The sequence below is a fragment of the Perca fluviatilis genome, chromosome 1 (assembly GCF_010015445.1).
Source record: "Perca fluviatilis chromosome 1, GENO_Pfluv_1.0, whole genome shotgun sequence".
Taxonomy (NCBI): Eukaryota; Metazoa; Chordata; class Actinopteri; order Perciformes; family Percidae; genus Perca; species Perca fluviatilis.
The window spans coordinates 30,392,583-30,410,960 of record NC_053112.1 but is presented as its reverse complement, the minus strand read 5'-3'; the positions used below and the strand labels follow the sequence as shown (position 1 = coordinate 30,410,960).

General features: G+C 39.3%; 2 protein-coding genes across 2 annotated transcripts in view; one reads left to right on the top strand and one right to left on the bottom strand.

Annotated features, from left to right (window-relative positions):
- The first annotated feature begins 3,268 nt into the window (after positions 1 to 3,268).
- Positions 3,269 to 9,521, top strand: LOC120560609 (caspase-6-like). Its single transcript, XM_039803281.1, has 8 exons — positions 3,269 to 3,399; positions 3,716 to 3,757; positions 5,278 to 5,320; positions 5,427 to 5,576; positions 5,692 to 5,768; positions 5,983 to 6,158; positions 6,271 to 6,421; positions 7,606 to 9,521. Exons 1-8 carry the CDS (start codon positions 3,369 to 3,371, stop codon positions 7,839 to 7,841), a joined length of 906 nt encoding a protein of 301 aa, XP_039659215.1. The 5' UTR covers positions 3,269 to 3,368; the 3' UTR covers positions 7,842 to 9,521.
- A 174-nt stretch (positions 9,522 to 9,695) lies between these two features.
- The window catches only part of LOC120560600 (calcium uniporter protein, mitochondrial-like), a 20,002-nt gene continuing 11,319 nt past the window's right edge, over positions 9,696 to 18,378 (bottom strand). The window contains exons 2-8 of the mRNA XM_039803268.1: positions 14,923 to 14,992; positions 14,575 to 14,742; positions 12,046 to 12,150; positions 11,746 to 11,903; positions 11,366 to 11,569; positions 10,530 to 10,646; positions 9,696 to 9,998 (exon numbers count right to left, since the gene is read on the bottom strand). Coding sequence (XP_039659202.1) covers positions 9,921 to 9,998; positions 10,530 to 10,646; positions 11,366 to 11,569; positions 11,746 to 11,903; positions 12,046 to 12,150; positions 14,575 to 14,742; positions 14,923 to 14,992 — 900 coding nt within the window. The 3' untranslated portion in view covers positions 9,696 to 9,920. The remainder of the gene's footprint in view (positions 9,999 to 10,529; positions 10,647 to 11,365; positions 11,570 to 11,745; positions 11,904 to 12,045; positions 12,151 to 14,574; positions 14,743 to 14,922; positions 14,993 to 18,378) is intronic.

Here is an 18,378-nt window from a genome sequence, read left to right as displayed (position 1 = left end):
GGTATATCTCAGTAAGACTAGCATACCATTTGCATGTGAAGTGCCTCTCATCTGGACTTTATCTGTGACAACTGAGTTACATGAGTTAAGTCCAAAGTCTGTGACTGCTGCTCTTCATCATAGAGCTCTGGATAAAAGCTGGTGGAGTCTGAAACATTAACCTGAGGGCTAAATAAACTGCCCTGACTCTGATAAGCCTGAAATAACTGATGTCTATCAGCAAGTGACTTTGTCACATTTCTGAAGTTTTTACATGACCTGATGCATCTTTTAAAGTAGCTATGCTTACTTTCAAAGCGCATTGTCCAAGTATGTATGAGTGGACCAAACTGTAAACTCAAGTCGGCATAGTGAGGCAGATAGTGGTGTTTAGGTCGAAGATTTACACGTGGGAATAACTCCTGCCTCATTTCCACATACTCCTCAATCAGTACCTTTTTATGTAAGCAATCTGAGATTCTGAAAGGCTAGGTGCACAGACAAATTCAGTTAGCTCCCTCAGAAATAGTATCAGCTTCCATACAGCATTGCAAGCATCTTCAATTTTATCATGCACTAAAATAGGCAAGAACCTCAATAGCCACCTGTTCTGGGCTGCATGGCCCCCAAGCTTTGCCCCATTGCTGGGAACAGCGTTTGGTTTGTTGCTGCTTTCACCAGGAAATGATCAGAGTCTGTTATTTAGTAACTCATAACTAAACCACCTTTTTGTTTTGATTAAGAACTGCAAACACATTGCTAAGTCATAGTCTATAACCCCCTCAAATGTGTCATGTGCTAGACAGGGAGGCAGTCCAGGCTGACACACATGGAAGTGAAAAGACTGTTGCCTTTAATGCCCTTATGCATAGAAACTTCAGGGTGACTCTCCAAGAACTGCACAGACTCATTGTAACTGGCAGGATCTCTCTGAGTGACAACTGTGAGAGGGTTTGACTGAAATGCATATTTTGTGACATGACAGTATCTGCAGGACTCAGCGATACTGACATTTTCTGTAAACCCTCCAATCATGTGGGGGCCTTGATCATGAGGATTAGCTACCTCAAAAGCATCTTGAAACAGCGTCACTTTTAAAGAATCTGGGTCTGAAGAAAACATAGCTTTAGATTGAATAACATGGCCGTCAGTGAAATCACGGAGTATGCCATCTTCAACCAGAGGTGAGTTAAAACTCTGCTGAGCTGCACTTTCATCTTTTAGCATTGCTTTGAGGCTTTGCAGTATGTTCTGTATTTCTACTATACAACAAATAAATGGGCAAACGGCAACTGCTTCAAAACGAGGATTCTTTACTTGCAGAACTTCAGGCGTGTACAGGCATTGTATCTCAAAAAAACGTGCTCTTTTACGTCATTTACGTCAATTCCTAAACGTAACCCGCTCTGCGTTATGGGTAATGTAGAATTACTCAATGTAACCTTTTAATCAACAATTTACATCAAATAAGGAATTATGCATTTATGTATATCCTTAAAGTGATGGTTCGGAGTAATTTACCCTAGGGTCCTTTGCACCATGACCTCGAGCCAAACACCCCCCCAGAAGCTTTTTTCACCTGGGTCTAACATTGGGAGAGTTAGCGTAGAGTAGCGTTATCAGCTGAATAGCTTAGCGCGGGGCTAATGGACCCACGTTTGTATCTCGTAAATGACCCCACTAATAATGCCCGAAATGATACCAAAGGTCTACACTAGTACATATAGGTTATGCACTCATAAAACGATGGATTGGAAAGTTTGTAAGTACACCAGAAGTACATACTTTCTCTTTGGGGCGATTCTAGGATCAGACCTTTAGGGGGCTCAGCCCCGGATGTGACACTGATACAGTGCCTTGGAAAAGTGTTAACCCCCCCTGCTAAATCAGTAATTTCATTAGCCGATCATTTCTGAGCCACTGAACATCAACGTCAGCTAACGTTTTTTGACACTATTAACACTATGATGGAACTAAACCTGACACTTTATAAGTCACAATAATAATGACCAACATTCAGCAATTTTACTTGCTTACGTTTCAATTTGGGTTCTAATCTGCGCCAAAATTACCAACTTCTACGCCATTTATTGAGATAAGTCTGTCTCTGGGGACTAACATTAAACTTCCCAAACTATGTTTCTTTTTTTTCTTTTTTTAAACTGTTTTCAAATATTCAGTCGTCGCAATACGTAATCAAATAAGATACAAAAATATGTACAAATAATATAATATGAAAGTAAAAATGAAAGTAATATTCTAAACAGAGGGAAATAAAAGATACATAGGTACAAAAGAGACAGACTTTCAAACATAGTTAATAATATAGACAGCAGGAGCACTTAAACAAAGAAATTTGAGTAGACATCAGATATTAAGATAGCTTTCTTATTGGATACCAACTTAAAAGACTCAAAGAACATGTCGAATTTAACCTGGAACAGTTTGAAGCACAGTGTTGATTTGGAAAATGTTGCCTTATGATGGAACTTACCTAATAAAATAAAGAGATTTACAATATTACATAACTTTCTATATTTACATTCAAAATAGGTAATAATATGTTTCCCTTCAAGTGTGATTGTATGTTTTGTTTTAGATACCATATAATCTCCAAAGCTTTTCCAGAATGCAATACAAAATGAACAACCATAAAAACGATGGGTTAACGACTCTTGTTCTGTTTTACAAAAACTACAATAGTTATCAACAGGCATGAATTTCAAGACAAATAGGTTTGTAGGATATCCAAACTACGTTTCGGTTAACCCTTTCCTTGACTGGGTTACAGATGCATAGCATTGGCAACATCGACACAGGATATTAAACCTGTTTCAAGCCCTTTGAACCTGTTTGTCCTCTGTCACTATACAGACAAGTTTGCAAACTCTAATTTGAAGCAATGGATTTTTTTTTAAATAAATTGAGCCCCCCTTAAATCGGGTCTTAAATCGCCAATGTTTCTCTATCATTTATTTGAAGTTTTAAATTTTTAAATAAGGCCACTCAAAAAAAGGCCAGATTAGATGTTTAGCTCTGCTAATCTTTGGCTGCACTAACCCTAATCTCACTTTTATTATTTCGGATTTATTTAATCCCTGTATTCAAATGTTTTATCTGTTGCAACCATAGACTGTAATTAACAGTCTATGGTTGCAATCATAGACTGTATATTACAGTCTATGGTTGCAATGTGGCAGACACGGAAGTCCTGGCTGTTGACCTTTGACTGACAGGCGTGAGAGCCAATCGTGTTCTCCAGTTGTCACTTTGAGATTGAGAGCCAATGAGATTCAGAAGGGGAGGAGCTACTTCCTGGCTCATCGTTCTTGCTTTGACGAAGCAAATGCATTTTTCAGCAGTGTCAGTCGGAGTGAAGACCTGTGAACATGTCAAGCACGGCAGCAGACAGATGTGGAGGTAATGAATTTACATATATGTTTTAATTAAAAGTAGAGATAAATTGTGAACTCTTGCGTACGCCATTTTAAAAGTTTGAAAAATAAATACAATGACTTCGCTAGCTAATGTCCGATGTAACTTAGGCTCGGTATCATCAGTGAAGCTCTGTTTACTATCGTTTACTATGTTCTTACATGAGTTGTCGCGGCTTTACTGCCAGTCTTATATCTCTTCAGTCAGTCACTGAGTTAGTACAACATGTAAAGCAGGTTTTAAATGTCATTAAAACATTCTCAATCTCAGGACTTAATTGCCCTTTCTCTCGCCTTTCTAGGAAGTGTTGCTAAAGGCAACACAACACAAACAGACAGTGCGGGTGAGTGATTTACACTCAGTTACATACTATTTGTTAAAGCTTGTGTATTATTTCTGGTGAAGTTTCTTTGCTCTTATCGAAACAAAAGTGAAACGAACATGATAAAGTTAAGAAATCCGGTTTTATTGCCAGCTAGCCGAAGTAGGCTACAGTCAATTTAAATAGGGTGAATCATTAACTCAAACTGCCTCGGTTATTACTGTGTATCATACAGGAGATAATTTCTCCAGATTTCCTGTCATCCTTTGTCATTTAGAAACTGATCAGCATGAAACTATAACAGCCCAGCCTGCTAAATAGTTTTGGCTTGATCCAATACACATTCATCATATGTTTATTAGGTACACCTTGCCTGCCATTAATATTCCTTGCAGTGTTTCCTCTATGTTGATTTTGTAGTGGCGGCCCGCCATGGCAACATTTCTGCCACCACATCAGAAGTAGGGCAGTTGCACAATGTAGACCCGGTTGCCTTTTAAAATTATCCTGCCAACATAATGCACTGCCCATTGCAATTTAACAACAAGTAGAAATATTCAGAGCTTATTGGGCCTGTCCAGTTTAACTCCACATACTGTTGTGTTGATGTACTTTTTGCACATTTATGTACTATTGTCAAAACGTTCGCTTTCTTCCGAGTCGGGTTGTTGTTCGGACAGACTGGCCCCCACTGCTAAAAACAAATGCTAAAGGAAACACTGAGGGTTATATGTTTTTGTTGAAGCTGTTTTTCAGAGGTGTTGCTTTAATTGTATGGTCAATGTGTTCGTGGTGCTGTGTAGTTGTATTGTTATACTGACAGGTGTTTCTCATATTCGTCCACCCTATTTGTTTATCAATGAAAGCACACTAAATATTAGAAACACCTCTAAGTGTACAGCATCCAAAATGACCATTACATCTACACTTCAATAAAACCAGTTTAAAAAGAAACTTAACATTATAACTTTCATGAAGGTAGGGTTATATTGCAGGACTGTTGTATTGGGCTGCAACAGTTTTAGCTTGGTGTACATAATAAACTGCCAACTGAGTGTATACTAGCAAGGATTTGTGTCCATACCGACTTGCATTTTTTTAAAGGTCAGATAATACCTTCCACGTTGTCAAACACACCCAAGCTGTTGCCTTTAGCACACAAAGTCTAACCTACATATCTGTAGGGTGGTGTATGGAGGTGTCACTTTTGGCCTCTGTTCTTTTAGCACCCTTTGCCATCTTTCTTTACCTGTCACCCAGCTATTGAAGGCAATGAGGACTCTAAGCTGATGGGACAATGGCTGCTTGACCCCATACAAGCAGCAGTGGAGCAATTCATGCACCTGTAGTTGTGCTGTTTAACAAAAAATCCAGAAAGCTCAATCATCTGTTTTTTTGGCAACTTCAATCACATATTCTGAGTATATTTATTTATGTTTAAAAAAAAAAGCTGTAAAGCCAAACCTTTGGGGGCATTATTGTTTAGTAATTATATTCTACATTGTTGTATGGGTTATTCATGTATATGTTGTTTTTTATAGCATGCACTGAGAACCTAACGGAGACTGATTTCTTCATCAGGAGGTAAACCGTTTCTTCTCGTTTGTGTGGTTATTATCCGTAAATTCTCATTTCCTACTGGTCCAGTACTTCAACTAATGTTTCTGTGCTCTTTTTGGTCATAAAACAGCTCTTTAGCTTTGGATCCTGCCGAGGAGTACAAGATGGACAACAAACAACGAGGCCTTGCACTCATCTTTAACCAGGAGCGCTTCTTCTGGCGCTTGGGGTTAAATGACAGGCATGGAACCAACGCTGACCGCTACAATCTGGAGAAAAGGTATCACTTCCCAGCCAGCTGCTGGAGAGGCAACGTTGTATTTTGCAACTGTGTGCTTAAGAACTTGTCTTTACTTGTTCAGTGACTGTGGGACAATCCTTCACCTCTCTTTTAGACTGAAGGAGCTAAACTTCGAAGTGAAAGCTTACGATAACTACAAACAGGAGGAAGTCTTAAATAAAATCAGTGAAGGTAAGCACATGCACTATCACTTATGACACTCAAATTACTAAATATATATTTGGTAGGCAGCACCATGTCATTGCTGTAGTTGAAATTCTTACCCGATTCCTTGTTGTCCTGCATAATAAAAAATTACTGTCAGATCCAACATGTGATATGCTGAAATACAGGCCTTGTTTTACTTGTTCAGTAGCAAGTTTAACAAAATCTGATGTCCCACTAGCCGCAGAAGCCAACCATTCAGATGCAGACTGCTTTTTGCTCGTCTTCCTGAGCCACGGCGAGAACGATCACGTTTACACCTACGATGGCAAGATCAGCATTCAGGATATCACCTCCCTGTTCAAAGGAGACAAGTGCAAGAGCCTCGTAGGAAAGCCAAAGATCTTTATATTACAGGTACATACAAACCAAACCCCATTAACTCCAACAACAAGCAGGAAACTATTCTTGGAAATCTATAGTTTAAAAACAATGCAGTCACAGTGAATGACGCTGTGTCCATCACTAGGCATGCCGCGGAGACAAGCACGACAATCCAGTGACTGCCTGTGATGTCGTGGACAGTGAGCTGAAGACGAATGAGGTGGTGGTTGACGCTAGCGCCGTACACACCCTGCCTGCTGGGGCTGATTTCATCATGTGCTACTCTGTGGCTGAAGGTGAGCCAGCGGGGAGGTTTGAAACTCTGAATCAGCTCTTGTTGCAACACGGTGGCAAGATTCACACTTCATTTGATACTTTGAAGCTGTTGAACAGTAATCCTACTTAGAAACTATAGTGAATTATTTAAAACATCTATACGGTGGCCCTGAGAGCTCAGTGTAATGCATAATAGACATAACATCTTCATCAAAATAAACAACACGTGCAGCATTTAGAAAAAAAACATGGCAAATAGAGAAAACACAACCAAATGCATAAACGTGCTTCAAGTAGCACAGACGACAAAGGAGACTGTTTCCAGGGTACACTAAAAAAAGTGAGACACGCTTGTTGTTTGTGACTCGGTAAGTTATTGAAGTCGGCTAGTCCGTCAGTGTTATTGGAAAATGAGCTAAAATGTAGTCATGCAATTGTGGTTTATTTTAATATTGTGATTGCATGATTTTTATGTCATTGCAGATATCTGCTGTTTACCTAGCGTTAGCCTTTTGCTTGACTGCCAATTCAAATAATTTGATGAAATACACACACAATTAACCGTGAAACAAGCTATTGTTATGTTAGCTGGTTATAGTTATTTCTTTTAGAATTGTCACCAAGTAATGTTTAAGGATAAAAAAAAAAAAAAATAGCAAATGTTGTATTTGTTTTGAAATGTATACCAACCCTTTCTGTAATGAGCAGTTGAGTTGAGAGTTGAGTGTCTACCGGTAATTTAACTTGCTTGTCCGCTGTTACGGGTTCTGAAAGTATCTCTTACTGTTATAGCCTGCGAGCTAACGTAAAGTTAGCCTGTTTCACAATGAATTGTGTATATTTCGTCAGATCAATAGTTTTTTCAGATCAATAAATTAATAAGCCACAAACCATGGCAACAAGTAAGTCACAGCCATGTGCATACATTTTTTGTGTCCCCTGAAAACACTTTCCGTTGTCGTCTGTGCTACTTGCAGAGTGTTTCTGTTTTTGGTTGTGTTTCCTCTATTTGTAGTGTTTTTTTCTAAATGCTGTGCATATGTTTGCAAATTGGTGAAGATGTTTTTTTTTTATTTGCTTATGTTTTTCATAATTTGCCGTTCGTTGAGCTCTCAGGGCCACCGTACATTAAAGGCACTTTAAATGTCCTTCTTGCTGTTCAGTCAATAACAATCCTGTCCTGTCACCTGTGTTGTTTATTAAGGGTACTATTCCCACCGGGAGACCATCAACGGCTCCTGGTATGTCCAGGATCTGTGTCAGCTGCTTCAAACGTATGGGGACTCCCTTGAGTTCACAGAATTACTGACGCTGGTCAACAGGAAAGTGTCGATGAGGAGTGTTGGGAACAGTTACGACTTGAACGCCATTGGGAAGAAGCAAGTACCTTGCTTTGCTTCAATGCTCACCAAGAAACTCTACCTCCGACCAAAAAAGTAACAGTTTATAAAAACTCAGTCATAAAATGAGCTGGTTTTATACCTGGGAAACAGGGGCTGGGAGATTTTCAAGAATTTTGCTGTTTTTCTTTAGTCCTCCACTCTATTTTTGCTCAAACATTATTCACATATGCATTGAATCATCAGTCAAATGGCAGCCGTAGTATTTTCAGTGAAATCAGTGGTTATAAAATAACAGGAACAACTTGTATTCACGTTTTATCTGTGTTTTAAGCTCCAAACGTCTCCTTCCAAGCAGCGCTGCCTGGAAGGCACTAGGATTAGGCAATGGTTATGGTTAGGTTAGGGTTAAAACACAACGCCCGGGATGGGCGCTGCGAGGGGCACGGGCACAAGGGGACTACTTAAGGTTAGGGTTAGTTGCCTTGAAGTTAACGGTCGCAGCGCTGCCTTGAAGTCGATTAGGCAATGGTTAGGGTTAGGTGCCTTGAAGTCGATTAGGCAATGGTTAGGGTTAGGTGCCTTGAAGTCAATGGTCGCAGCGCTGCCTGGAAGGAGACGTTGGGGGCTTAAAACACCATCGAGCTGTATTCACATGCTGACTATTTCTGGCCTCAGGCCATCACTCCACTTCCGAAACCTAATGCCATGCATTTGTCATGTAAAGTTTCTTCTGGAGAAACCAGATTTCTTGGCTGGGTTTAACCCTGACCTGGTTTATAAAGGGCTTTCAGTGTTTTGCATTTGCATGACAGAGAATCAAAAGAGGGAAAGTATCTGTAGAGGGTGAAGGAGAAATCTGATATTTGATTGTCTGTAAAAATCTATTAATTCATTGATCAACTGTAAACTATGCTGCCTCTATTTCTCACAACTCAATCTTTTTCATTTCCAATACTAATTTGCCCCCCAAAGTCCAATGTAAGGGTGATTTTATATTCCTGAATATAACTAATTTACAAAACTATAATGGGATTTCCTTGCTTATATATGACAGAAATATGTTGGCTCAAATCAAGGGTAGTTTCTGAGACCATGATGTATGGTCTTGTTGTATTCGAGTGCATTATGTTTTAAGGTATTCCTATTAATTTGTCCAACCATTGTAAATCAGTAGACATTTTGCACTTTCACGAAATTGCTTTTAAACTTCAGGAATATTATGGGCCACGTTGTGGTGTTCCTGTCTTAGCATTTTGTCACATTTTGCTTGCTTCTTTAAACTACTGTAGCACCACGCAAATGTTGCCTTATCTGAAAGCTTTCCTCAGACTCTGAGGATGCTGGAAATGTAAGATGAGACATGTGACATAACAGCTTGACAGCCAGGTCATTCATGATTTCGGTCACATCAGGGTTTTTATACATTATTATCTCTCTATATGCACCTAGTGATATCTCTCATCTCCAGGTACCACATAAACACGCTGTTTGTCTTCAAACTCATTCCATCAAAAAGGGAATTCATGTTTGTGCAGTTCTTTGTGTTGTAGCAGTTTACAGTACTACATTTAATAATGCTTATTTGCACCCAACATGGCAACAAATACCTGTGTGGAAAGAACCTCAGGGAGGAGGCTGTACTGTGGACCTGTAAAACATGATCTATGACTCAGGAAAAACAAAGTTACCAGCATACATTGATCCTGTATTTTTGTGGTCTTACAGTGGCTGTATAATAAAATCGGTGGGACATTTTAGTTGCTCCCGTTACAGTGATTATGTTGTGTATAACTTTCATTCTTTTTGTGGCAAAAGTGTATTCATGTGATGTTTTTATTTCACCTGTGCCCTGGAATCTTTATCCTCTGCTAAGTTTTAGCAGTGAGTACAATCTCAACACCTTTCCACAATAATGAATTCATTACTAATTAATTAAGACATCAGGCAGACAGGAGATTCTCCCAATGTTTGGGAAATACTTTTTATTTCAATAGTCCTCAGTGTTTGTACTTTTCTCAAAGACATAATTGGCATCAGAATTATCAAGTATTTAAACAAAACGCAGAATGATATGGATTCCCGGTAAAAAGGCACCATTCTCAAAATAAAGCAGGACATTTGTTTTTGCTCTGGAGTGTTTAAGCGTGAGAGACCATTATTCATGGCTTGGCTTCGTTCACGGCTTTGGCTGGATCTGTTCAAGTGGAAGCTGAAATTCAGTCGAATATCTCAGACGTCTCAGGTCCTCCTCCACCTGACGCACAGAAAACACACAGACCACCATTATCATTAGTACTAACAATTAATTCAGTATGATTTACACATAGCAGTGGCTTATAATTGGTATAGGGTCTTGAAACAATGAATGCATGAGAGTACAATTTTCGTAATAATAGCCTCCGCAAACGTTAGCATGTTGCTACGCTAACCTACGGTGACTAACATGGTTACCATTATACCTGCGAAACATCAGTATGTTAGTGTTGTGAGCAAGTTAGCATGCTGACATTAGCATTTAGCTCGAAGCACTAGCATCAAGGAGCTGCTAGCATGGCTGATTCTCAGTCTTGTTTGCTAATATACATCATAGATGTTATCTTAGCAAAAGTGTGTTTTCCTTTTTGCTCTTACATTTTAAGTACTGAAATAGTTCAAGTGTAGCACATGTACAGTTTGAATGTACTTCCTACATTTTTATGTGCCTAAAACGTGTTAGTGAGGTAGATATGACTCTGTGAAAGTGCATGTATGCTTGGGGTTGTAAAAAGTAAACCAATCAACCAACCTCAGCCAGTTCATCCTTAAGTTCATTGTATTTTCCCACGTTGAACCTCTTCCTGCTGGCCCCTTTATAAAAGTAATGCAGGAACTGTCTGTCTCTCATGTCTGGGTATATATAATCCTGAGGGAAAAAATGATATAGGATTGCTCTTAATGTGAGTAGTAAAATGTATCTGAACACATATGCATGATTTTGTACAAAGAGAATTTTAAATAATTAGATGAAAAGATTGATATCACTGTCATACCGGTCTGTTAAATATGAAGTGAGGTTAACATAAAGACTGGAAACAGTTAGCCTGGCTCTGTCCAAAGATAACACAATCCACCTACCAGCACCATTACAGCTCACAAATTAACACATAGTTTTATTCTAGGTTTAATTCATACAATAACTGAAGTGCAAAAACTGCAAATTGGGGTTTAACTAGTGTGCTGTTGTGTGCTGAACTTATTTTGGGCGTGGCGCAGATACTTCCTGAAGTCTTGTGGTTACCGTGAGGTTTCCAGGCAAGCATCAGAGACCAGAATTCCTTGCGGGCAGCCAATAAATAGTCCTGCACTTAACCCCACATCAAACCCCACACTGTCTTGTGCTGGTAGGTTATTTTTGTTCCCTTCAGACAGAGCCAGGCCAGTTGTTTCCAGTCTTTATGCTAAGCTAAGCTAAGCTAAGCTAAGCTAAGCTATCTGCTGCTGTCTGTAGTTTCCTATTTATCTATCCTCTCATCTAACTCTCTGCAAAAAAGTGAATTATCCAAAAATTCTCTTTATATTAAATCAATTAAAAAAAGAACAAAACTTAGTTTTTTTTGTGTGTCTTTTGACCCTGAGACTTGCCTGTTTGGTAAGGACATAATAGGCGAAGGCTCCAATGCTGGTGGCGTAGGTGATGAAGTAAGTGACGGGCTCCATGACGTCCCATGAATATACCCACCACGTGAGCCAGGCCAGAGCGCCACCCTGCACGGATAACAGGGCCATGCCAGTCCAGACAACCCTGGAGCTGTGGAAATCTGCTGAACGCGACAGCTGTGCCTTCATCTATCAGGGTCAGGCAATAATACATGAAGGGATAGGTTACCAGCCAATAAAGCTAACAGGACGGAAATGTCACCGGTTTCTTTCAAAACAGTACTGAGACTAAAGACGGTCAAGGGGATGTAATGAGGGATAAAGCGAGGTTTAATGGCATACAGATGTTGAGACGCATCTACTACCTTCTCCAGGGGTGACAGCTCCTGTTTGAGGTTGTCCAGTCTCTCCAGCAGCTGCCTCTCTTTCAGCAGGTGGTGTTCGGGCAGGTGGAGCGCCGTGTGCAGCAGATGCACGACATGCTTCACGTCCTCCAGCTCCATGGCATGCTTGCCGCCGCTCACTGCAACAGAGGGCACAACAAGGTGGATGAGTCGTGCCTGCAGAGATAAACCACTGGTATTTATCAGCAGGCCTAAGTTGTAATTGCCAGGCAGACAACATGAGGACCATTTACTGGATGACCGGAGAAAAATGTGTTGTACCCTTTTCAGGAGAGCAGACATTATAAACTGCATCATTGATGACGAGCTGGAAGTCCTTGTCCAGCAGGGTGTCTATCAGTGTGGAGTTGGCTACACGCTCTCCATCTGTCAGAAGAGGACAAATATCTAACTCAGTACTTTTATTGCAATCATATAATATATATATATATATATATATATATATATATATATATATATATATAATATATATATATAATATATATATATATAATATATATATATAATATATATATATAATATATATATATATATATATATATATATATATATATATATATATATATATATATATATAATATATAATATATATATAATATATATATATATATATAATATATATATAATATATATATATATATATATATATATATATATATAATATTATTATAATAATATATATATATATAGGGCAGCAATACATGTTTTCTGAAAGACTGCCCAAATAAACTCAATAAAAACGTCAAATAGAGACAAAAAAAACTATAAATGTAATGAAATGCAAAACAGATCACCATCAAATATCACGATCTACAATCGTCTGAAATGAGAGCGAGTCAATAACTTACTGCCTAAACAAAGTTACTCATCACTGCAAAACTACAGGTCTTCTAAAGAAATGAGACACACGGGGAAAGTAAGGAAGACTCCAATATTGTATCGTTTAAGATCTGTCCACTTTAAATTCCAATGTGTCCGGTTTCCTGAAATGTAACCTGTCCAGCCTGCCTCAGCAACAATTCATGTGTAAATGGACAGAGCGATTACTACAGAAAAGAAACATGTTTTTCCAGTCAGGAGATTGAGTCACACTCTGTCCTTAAAACACACTGCAGGAGCTCTGTATTACGGACCAACAAGGACAGCTAAAATACGTTGTTACATTGTAACTGCTATTTACAGTCGCCCTATTCATCACCTTTTGCAGTGTAGTGATAGACCGATTTTATCGGCCGGCCGATATTTGTGTTTTTCCGTGTATCGCCATCAAAAAAAAAGAAGAAAGAAAAGAACATTGGGAAAGGCTTTACTAACAATTAAAAAAAACGCCAAAAACACGATGTGACCAACGTCACACGCTTAGGAAAACAAAGAACATTGGGGAAGGCTTTTAAAAACAAAAAAAACAAAAAAAAAACAGTCGATAAACAGCACACCCGGGACGCGATCCCGGCTCTCCTGTGTTTTACCCATCCGCAGACTTACGTCCTTTCATATTACTCGCTACGGCGATAATTGGCGATAATGTAATGTAGGTCAATGGTGGCCAAACAGCGTTGATAAACACGCTAAAAAGCAATTATGAGTCTTGATAACACGCCAAAATGGCATACGAATTGGCGTGTCATACATACGCCACTTTATGAGCTCATTCTGGAAATGAGGTGTGAGCTACAAAGGTCTGGTAAGATCACTTCTTTCTACTCCACACCCCCAGATTTCTTTTTTTCATTTACATTCAGCCCCAACCAACACTGACAGCTATGTATATATATTTCTCCATTATACTAAAAATTAGCCCAGTTATTGGCAATGCAAGGTACATTTCCCATAACTGTTTTATGGCGCTGACACACTAACCAGACGGCCGACCAACATTAGAAAAGGCAGTCGGACTGATCAGTCGGGTCCCCGAGATCCCAAAAACTGCCTCAAAACACACTGAGGCGACACCAACTTGAGCATGCGACGCAATACGTCTCCATAGCAGCAGGCGGCGCTACTCTGTATCAAAAGGTACTTCTATACTGTATTGTATGTCTGTATTGTTGCCCAAGAAATGAAAACTGGCAGCTGATTGGACGAACGCGTCACGTGAGTTTGTTTTCTCCGGAAATTCAAAGCCAGACTGTCAGGGCGGCTTGTTCAGAATACCATCTCATATTGTACTAAAATAGTTAACTGAAACGTGTTTCTGAAAACATTTTAAGCGAGAAATAGGCCATACAGCTGCTGAATCTGTCTTCATTTCAGATTGACAAAGGTCAGTTTAAAAGATTTTCGGCAGATTTTGAGAGGCTCAGCCGCTCGCCATTTCCGGGTGAGTCCCGACTGCCCTGTCTCTGACTGAACATGTCAGGTCGGCCAAAATGAAGGCCGACAGCCCCTCAGATGGACGACATCACAGAACACACTGAACAGACTTGAGTCACCGACCTCGCCAGACTGTCCAACGGCTGATTATCAGGTTAGTGTGTCCGCGCCCTTAAAGGTTTAAAGCAAGCAACAAGGAATTACTGCTCTCGATTATTTCAAAGCTGATTTACCTTTTTTTAAACCTTTAGGGTGGATGTTACAGCAATCTAGCAACAGTGGTGAAAATGAGTTAATGGTTTGTGAAAAGATAGGCATCATGCCAAAGTACTCTGTGCTGCTCTTCAGCTTTCACTCCAAAACAAAAGAACCTGTCAAACCAGGTTGCTACCAAAATGTTTAAACCTGACTCACTGAAACCACAACAATGTGATCGGTTTGGTTTGTTCAAATCTAACACATGATGTCGAGTCCTACCCTCAGAGAAAATGGAAGTAGTGGCTCCAGGGTCCTCTCTCTGCAGATCTGCAATCAGGTCTCCTACGCTCATCAGCATGGGCCTGAGGAAGAACACACACTTCTCCTTCCTGGAGGGCAACGGGACCTCCAGAACCAAGCGGCCATATTTGTACCTCAAAGACACGTCTGCAACAAAATGAGGAGGAAATCCTTTTCATGCTATATGTCTTGTACAGATCACCATGCCAAGCTGACACATTTAATCATTTTTCCCCCCAGCAAGAGTGATTGTAAAGTCACAAACAGGGGGCAGCCGTGTGAAATACAGCAATTAATTATCATGTGGAGGTAGTAACTGTATATTACCACTGGAGGGTGCGAGTGCACTGTAGAAAAGAGCATGACAATTTCCAAGTAGAGGCAACCTCTGTTGAATCTGAAAAAGAAAGAAGGAAATAAGTGTTAAAACTAGACCATTACTAGCTTATTCAGTTTGTTCTCTGTACTCAAAAGTACATCCCTCCCTTGGTGAACTGACATTAAAGAGTAAAAGGATCCAAAGCATCCTGTAAAGAATGATCTGGAAACAAATCCATTCAAAAACAGCCTGCCAGCAAACCACATCGATTCAGTTTTAGCTTTGCTCCGAGAGTGCTTTTACATTAATATAAATGTCTTCAATAACAACAATGGGTGGCTTTTGAAACTGAAACAAAAAAAATGAAGCAGATTAAACCAACTCCTCCTTTTCTTTTTCTTCACAGGAAATACACAGAATAAAGTGTGTAAACCAACTCCTTTTTGCTGATGCAACTTCTCATTAAATTTAAGGCTGCAGCCTTTTTTGCTTAATGAAATGCCAGTGTGTCTTTCAATAAAAAGTACCATCAAGTACTCACACTCCTGAAAATAAATAGGGCACCCACAAGGTACCGCTCATTATTCCAGTCAGCAGGAGTACTTCTCTGTACTGTACTTGATATTTTTGGAGTGTCTGTGTCTTTTTTAGTTTGCATTCAAACACATATTTCTACTTAATCTTTAAAGCCACTGGGATGTGCTACAAAGCAACTATTTTAGCATGAAGCCACAAACATAAAGACGTTTACTCGAGAGTCAGCTTAATATCTCCATAATATCAAACTAAACCAACACAAATGTACTAAATGCAATCATAATAGCAATATTAATAACAAATATATGTTCAGATACAGAAAAGTTGTTAGGTTATGTCCTCAGTTTCCTACTAAGAAGCTCTGAACACTAGCTTCCTGGTGCTGACACTTGGGTAGTTTGAACCTCAGAAACAGCATTCATCACAGCATTTCCTATTGAGCTGAGAGTCAGAGGGGTCCAACTGACATGTAGGGATGTGGCAGCCACTCTCTCCCACAGCTTTGTCCTTCAGCTGGGAGTTCATTCGATCAATATCACATTAAACAGGAACAAGGGAGCCGTCCATTTTCATGGGCTGAGAAAGCAGACAGGCCTTGTGATGGAGTGGAGGCCAGATGTGCACAGGTCCCTCACACTCCACTGGTTAGGAAAAGGGGCTTTAACAGAAACAATAACATTCACAATCAGCAACTTCCTTCATAACCAGAGTCTTTTGTATGTGGAAACTGGACTGGACATATTGGACAAGCAGAAAGAAACATTATAAAAGCAGCCCGGAAAAGGTTTTTGTTATCTGGAGATTGAATACCACAAGTGTTTGTTAGCTTGCTAATGTAGTGCACCACACTGTGAAGGACAACATGATAAATACTCGCTGTCCCAAAAAAGAGCCAAACAAAGTGATCCCAATGAGACACAATTCAAGCTGTTCAGCTTGTGTGAGAGCTCCAGATGTTATTGTACAGCCGAAAGCTGTCACGGAGCTTTACCACCTACACATCAGCACACCCGCTCCCCATCGACAATAGGAAAAAGTATTTTTAGGGAATATATGTGTATATTCTTTAATACCAGTGAAATATGTCAACCAAATGGATAAGCATGGTGGCATCCAAAAGTACAATACAGTGCAGTATACAGTGGTTTATATGGATATAATTCCTTTATCACTGGGTCTGCATAGTTAGTCATATTTTTATATAATTAATTTTCTGGAAAATCATTTGAGAAATAGTTTATGGACAGTTTCGGGCTAATTTGCTAATTAAATACCTGACAGGCTAGGAACTTCATCACATACCTGCAAAAACCACCTAAAACTAAAAACCATACTGCCATAAAGCATTCCCACTTATTGACTTGCAACATAGGCTACAATGGCCTTTTCCACTGGTTCCCAACCTGGGGTTTCCTTAACTTTACCTTTCTTATGAAATACTACTTAAGGCCTCTATAATTCTTTCAAATTTAACAATGTGAGAGGGAAAACTCTTTGGTTGAACTGCTCACCCACTGTCCACAACGGGACCATAATTTGTAACGAGTAGTTGCAAGTAGGCACTGCTTTGTTTTAAGCCCAAAATGTTGGAAACCAGTGGCCTTAATACAACCAGAGGAAATAAAGGGATAGCTGCCACAGTAGAAATGGTATCAATAAATCTCTTACAGTTGACAAATTTGTAATATCTCACTGTCGTCGTATCGCCCATCCGTAATACAGCTGTGCATAACCACGCTGTTCCTGAAAGCTGAAAGAGTCTAGTTATTATGTGACTCCTCATAGTTAACCATAGAGAGCAAACACATTACATTAAACAGTCTCAAACAGCGTCTTATAAACCGCCCCTACCGCCCCTGCCATAGTGCTTCATTAAACTGAGTGGTGCAGGCACTGACTGCTAACACATACAGCGAGTGCATAAGAACACAATGCCTGTCACTCGTTAGCAAACACTTCACGTCAAAGTAGTTTAACAGGGGAGTGAGTTGAGCGGCATTTGTGCTCATTGCTAATGTGAAAACAGAAGATCTGGAGATAAGTGAAGCTGGACTATTTGTCTCTTTACCGAATGTGTGTGTGTGTGTGTGTGTGTGTGATAATTGACCACCAGAATCAATTCAAGTTTATATGCTACGTGCAGACATACCAATCCCATTCGAAATCAACACAACGTGGTCACTGTGGCAGATAATGCAGCATGAGAGCTGTGTGATGAATAATAGTCCATTTCCAAAGCCATGCTGCTGGCCCTGTGTTATTACTGTATGGCACACTGCATTACAAATACTGACCCCTTTTTACTTCTCTCGCCTACATGTGGAAGTTACAAATGACCTAACACAGCACTACAATAAAGAACAATTTAGTAATATGGTATTTATGTATAGCAAACTCAGTCCATATACATATAAATGGGGAATGTTACATGACATTCAACATTGAAAATCTAAATTCAAATCAAATTTTATTTAAGGTGTAAAATCACCATTAGACATGGTCTCAGTGCACTTACAATTAAAAGAACACAAATAACAGACAGCAACAGAACAACTGAACAGCATTAAAGCAGTAATAATAAACAATACAAAACCAGCAACATAAGACAATAAGTGAAAAGTAGAGATGCACCGATTTCAACTTTGTAGGGCGATTCCAATTTTTCATTGAGTTTGAACTGCCGATTCCGATTTCATATTTTCTAACCACTTTCCAGCACACACAAATATTTATTTTCTATCTTTTCTTTAATAGAACATTTTTTGAATAGATAATCGATCACTATAAAACAGAACTAGGCCTATATAAATGACTCCTCGTGTGGGACATTCACATCCATCTAAAGTGCAATGTTAGAACCATTTCCTTCTTTTCACATCCAATATAACACTAAAATATATATATATATATATATATATATATATATA

Bases quoted from the DNA above. Each gene is read 5' to 3' on its own strand.
- LOC120560609 (XM_039803281.1), top strand. From the start codon at position 3,369: ATGTCAAGCACGGCAGCAGACAGATGTGGAG. The intron at 3,758-5,277 runs GTGAGTGATTTA...TGTTTTTTATAG, and splicing joins AACACAAACAGACAGTGCGG to CATGCACTGAGAACCTAACG. The intron at 5,769-5,982 runs GTAAGCACATGC...ATGTCCCACTAG, and splicing joins CTTAAATAAAATCAGTGAAG to CCGCAGAAGCCAACCATTCA.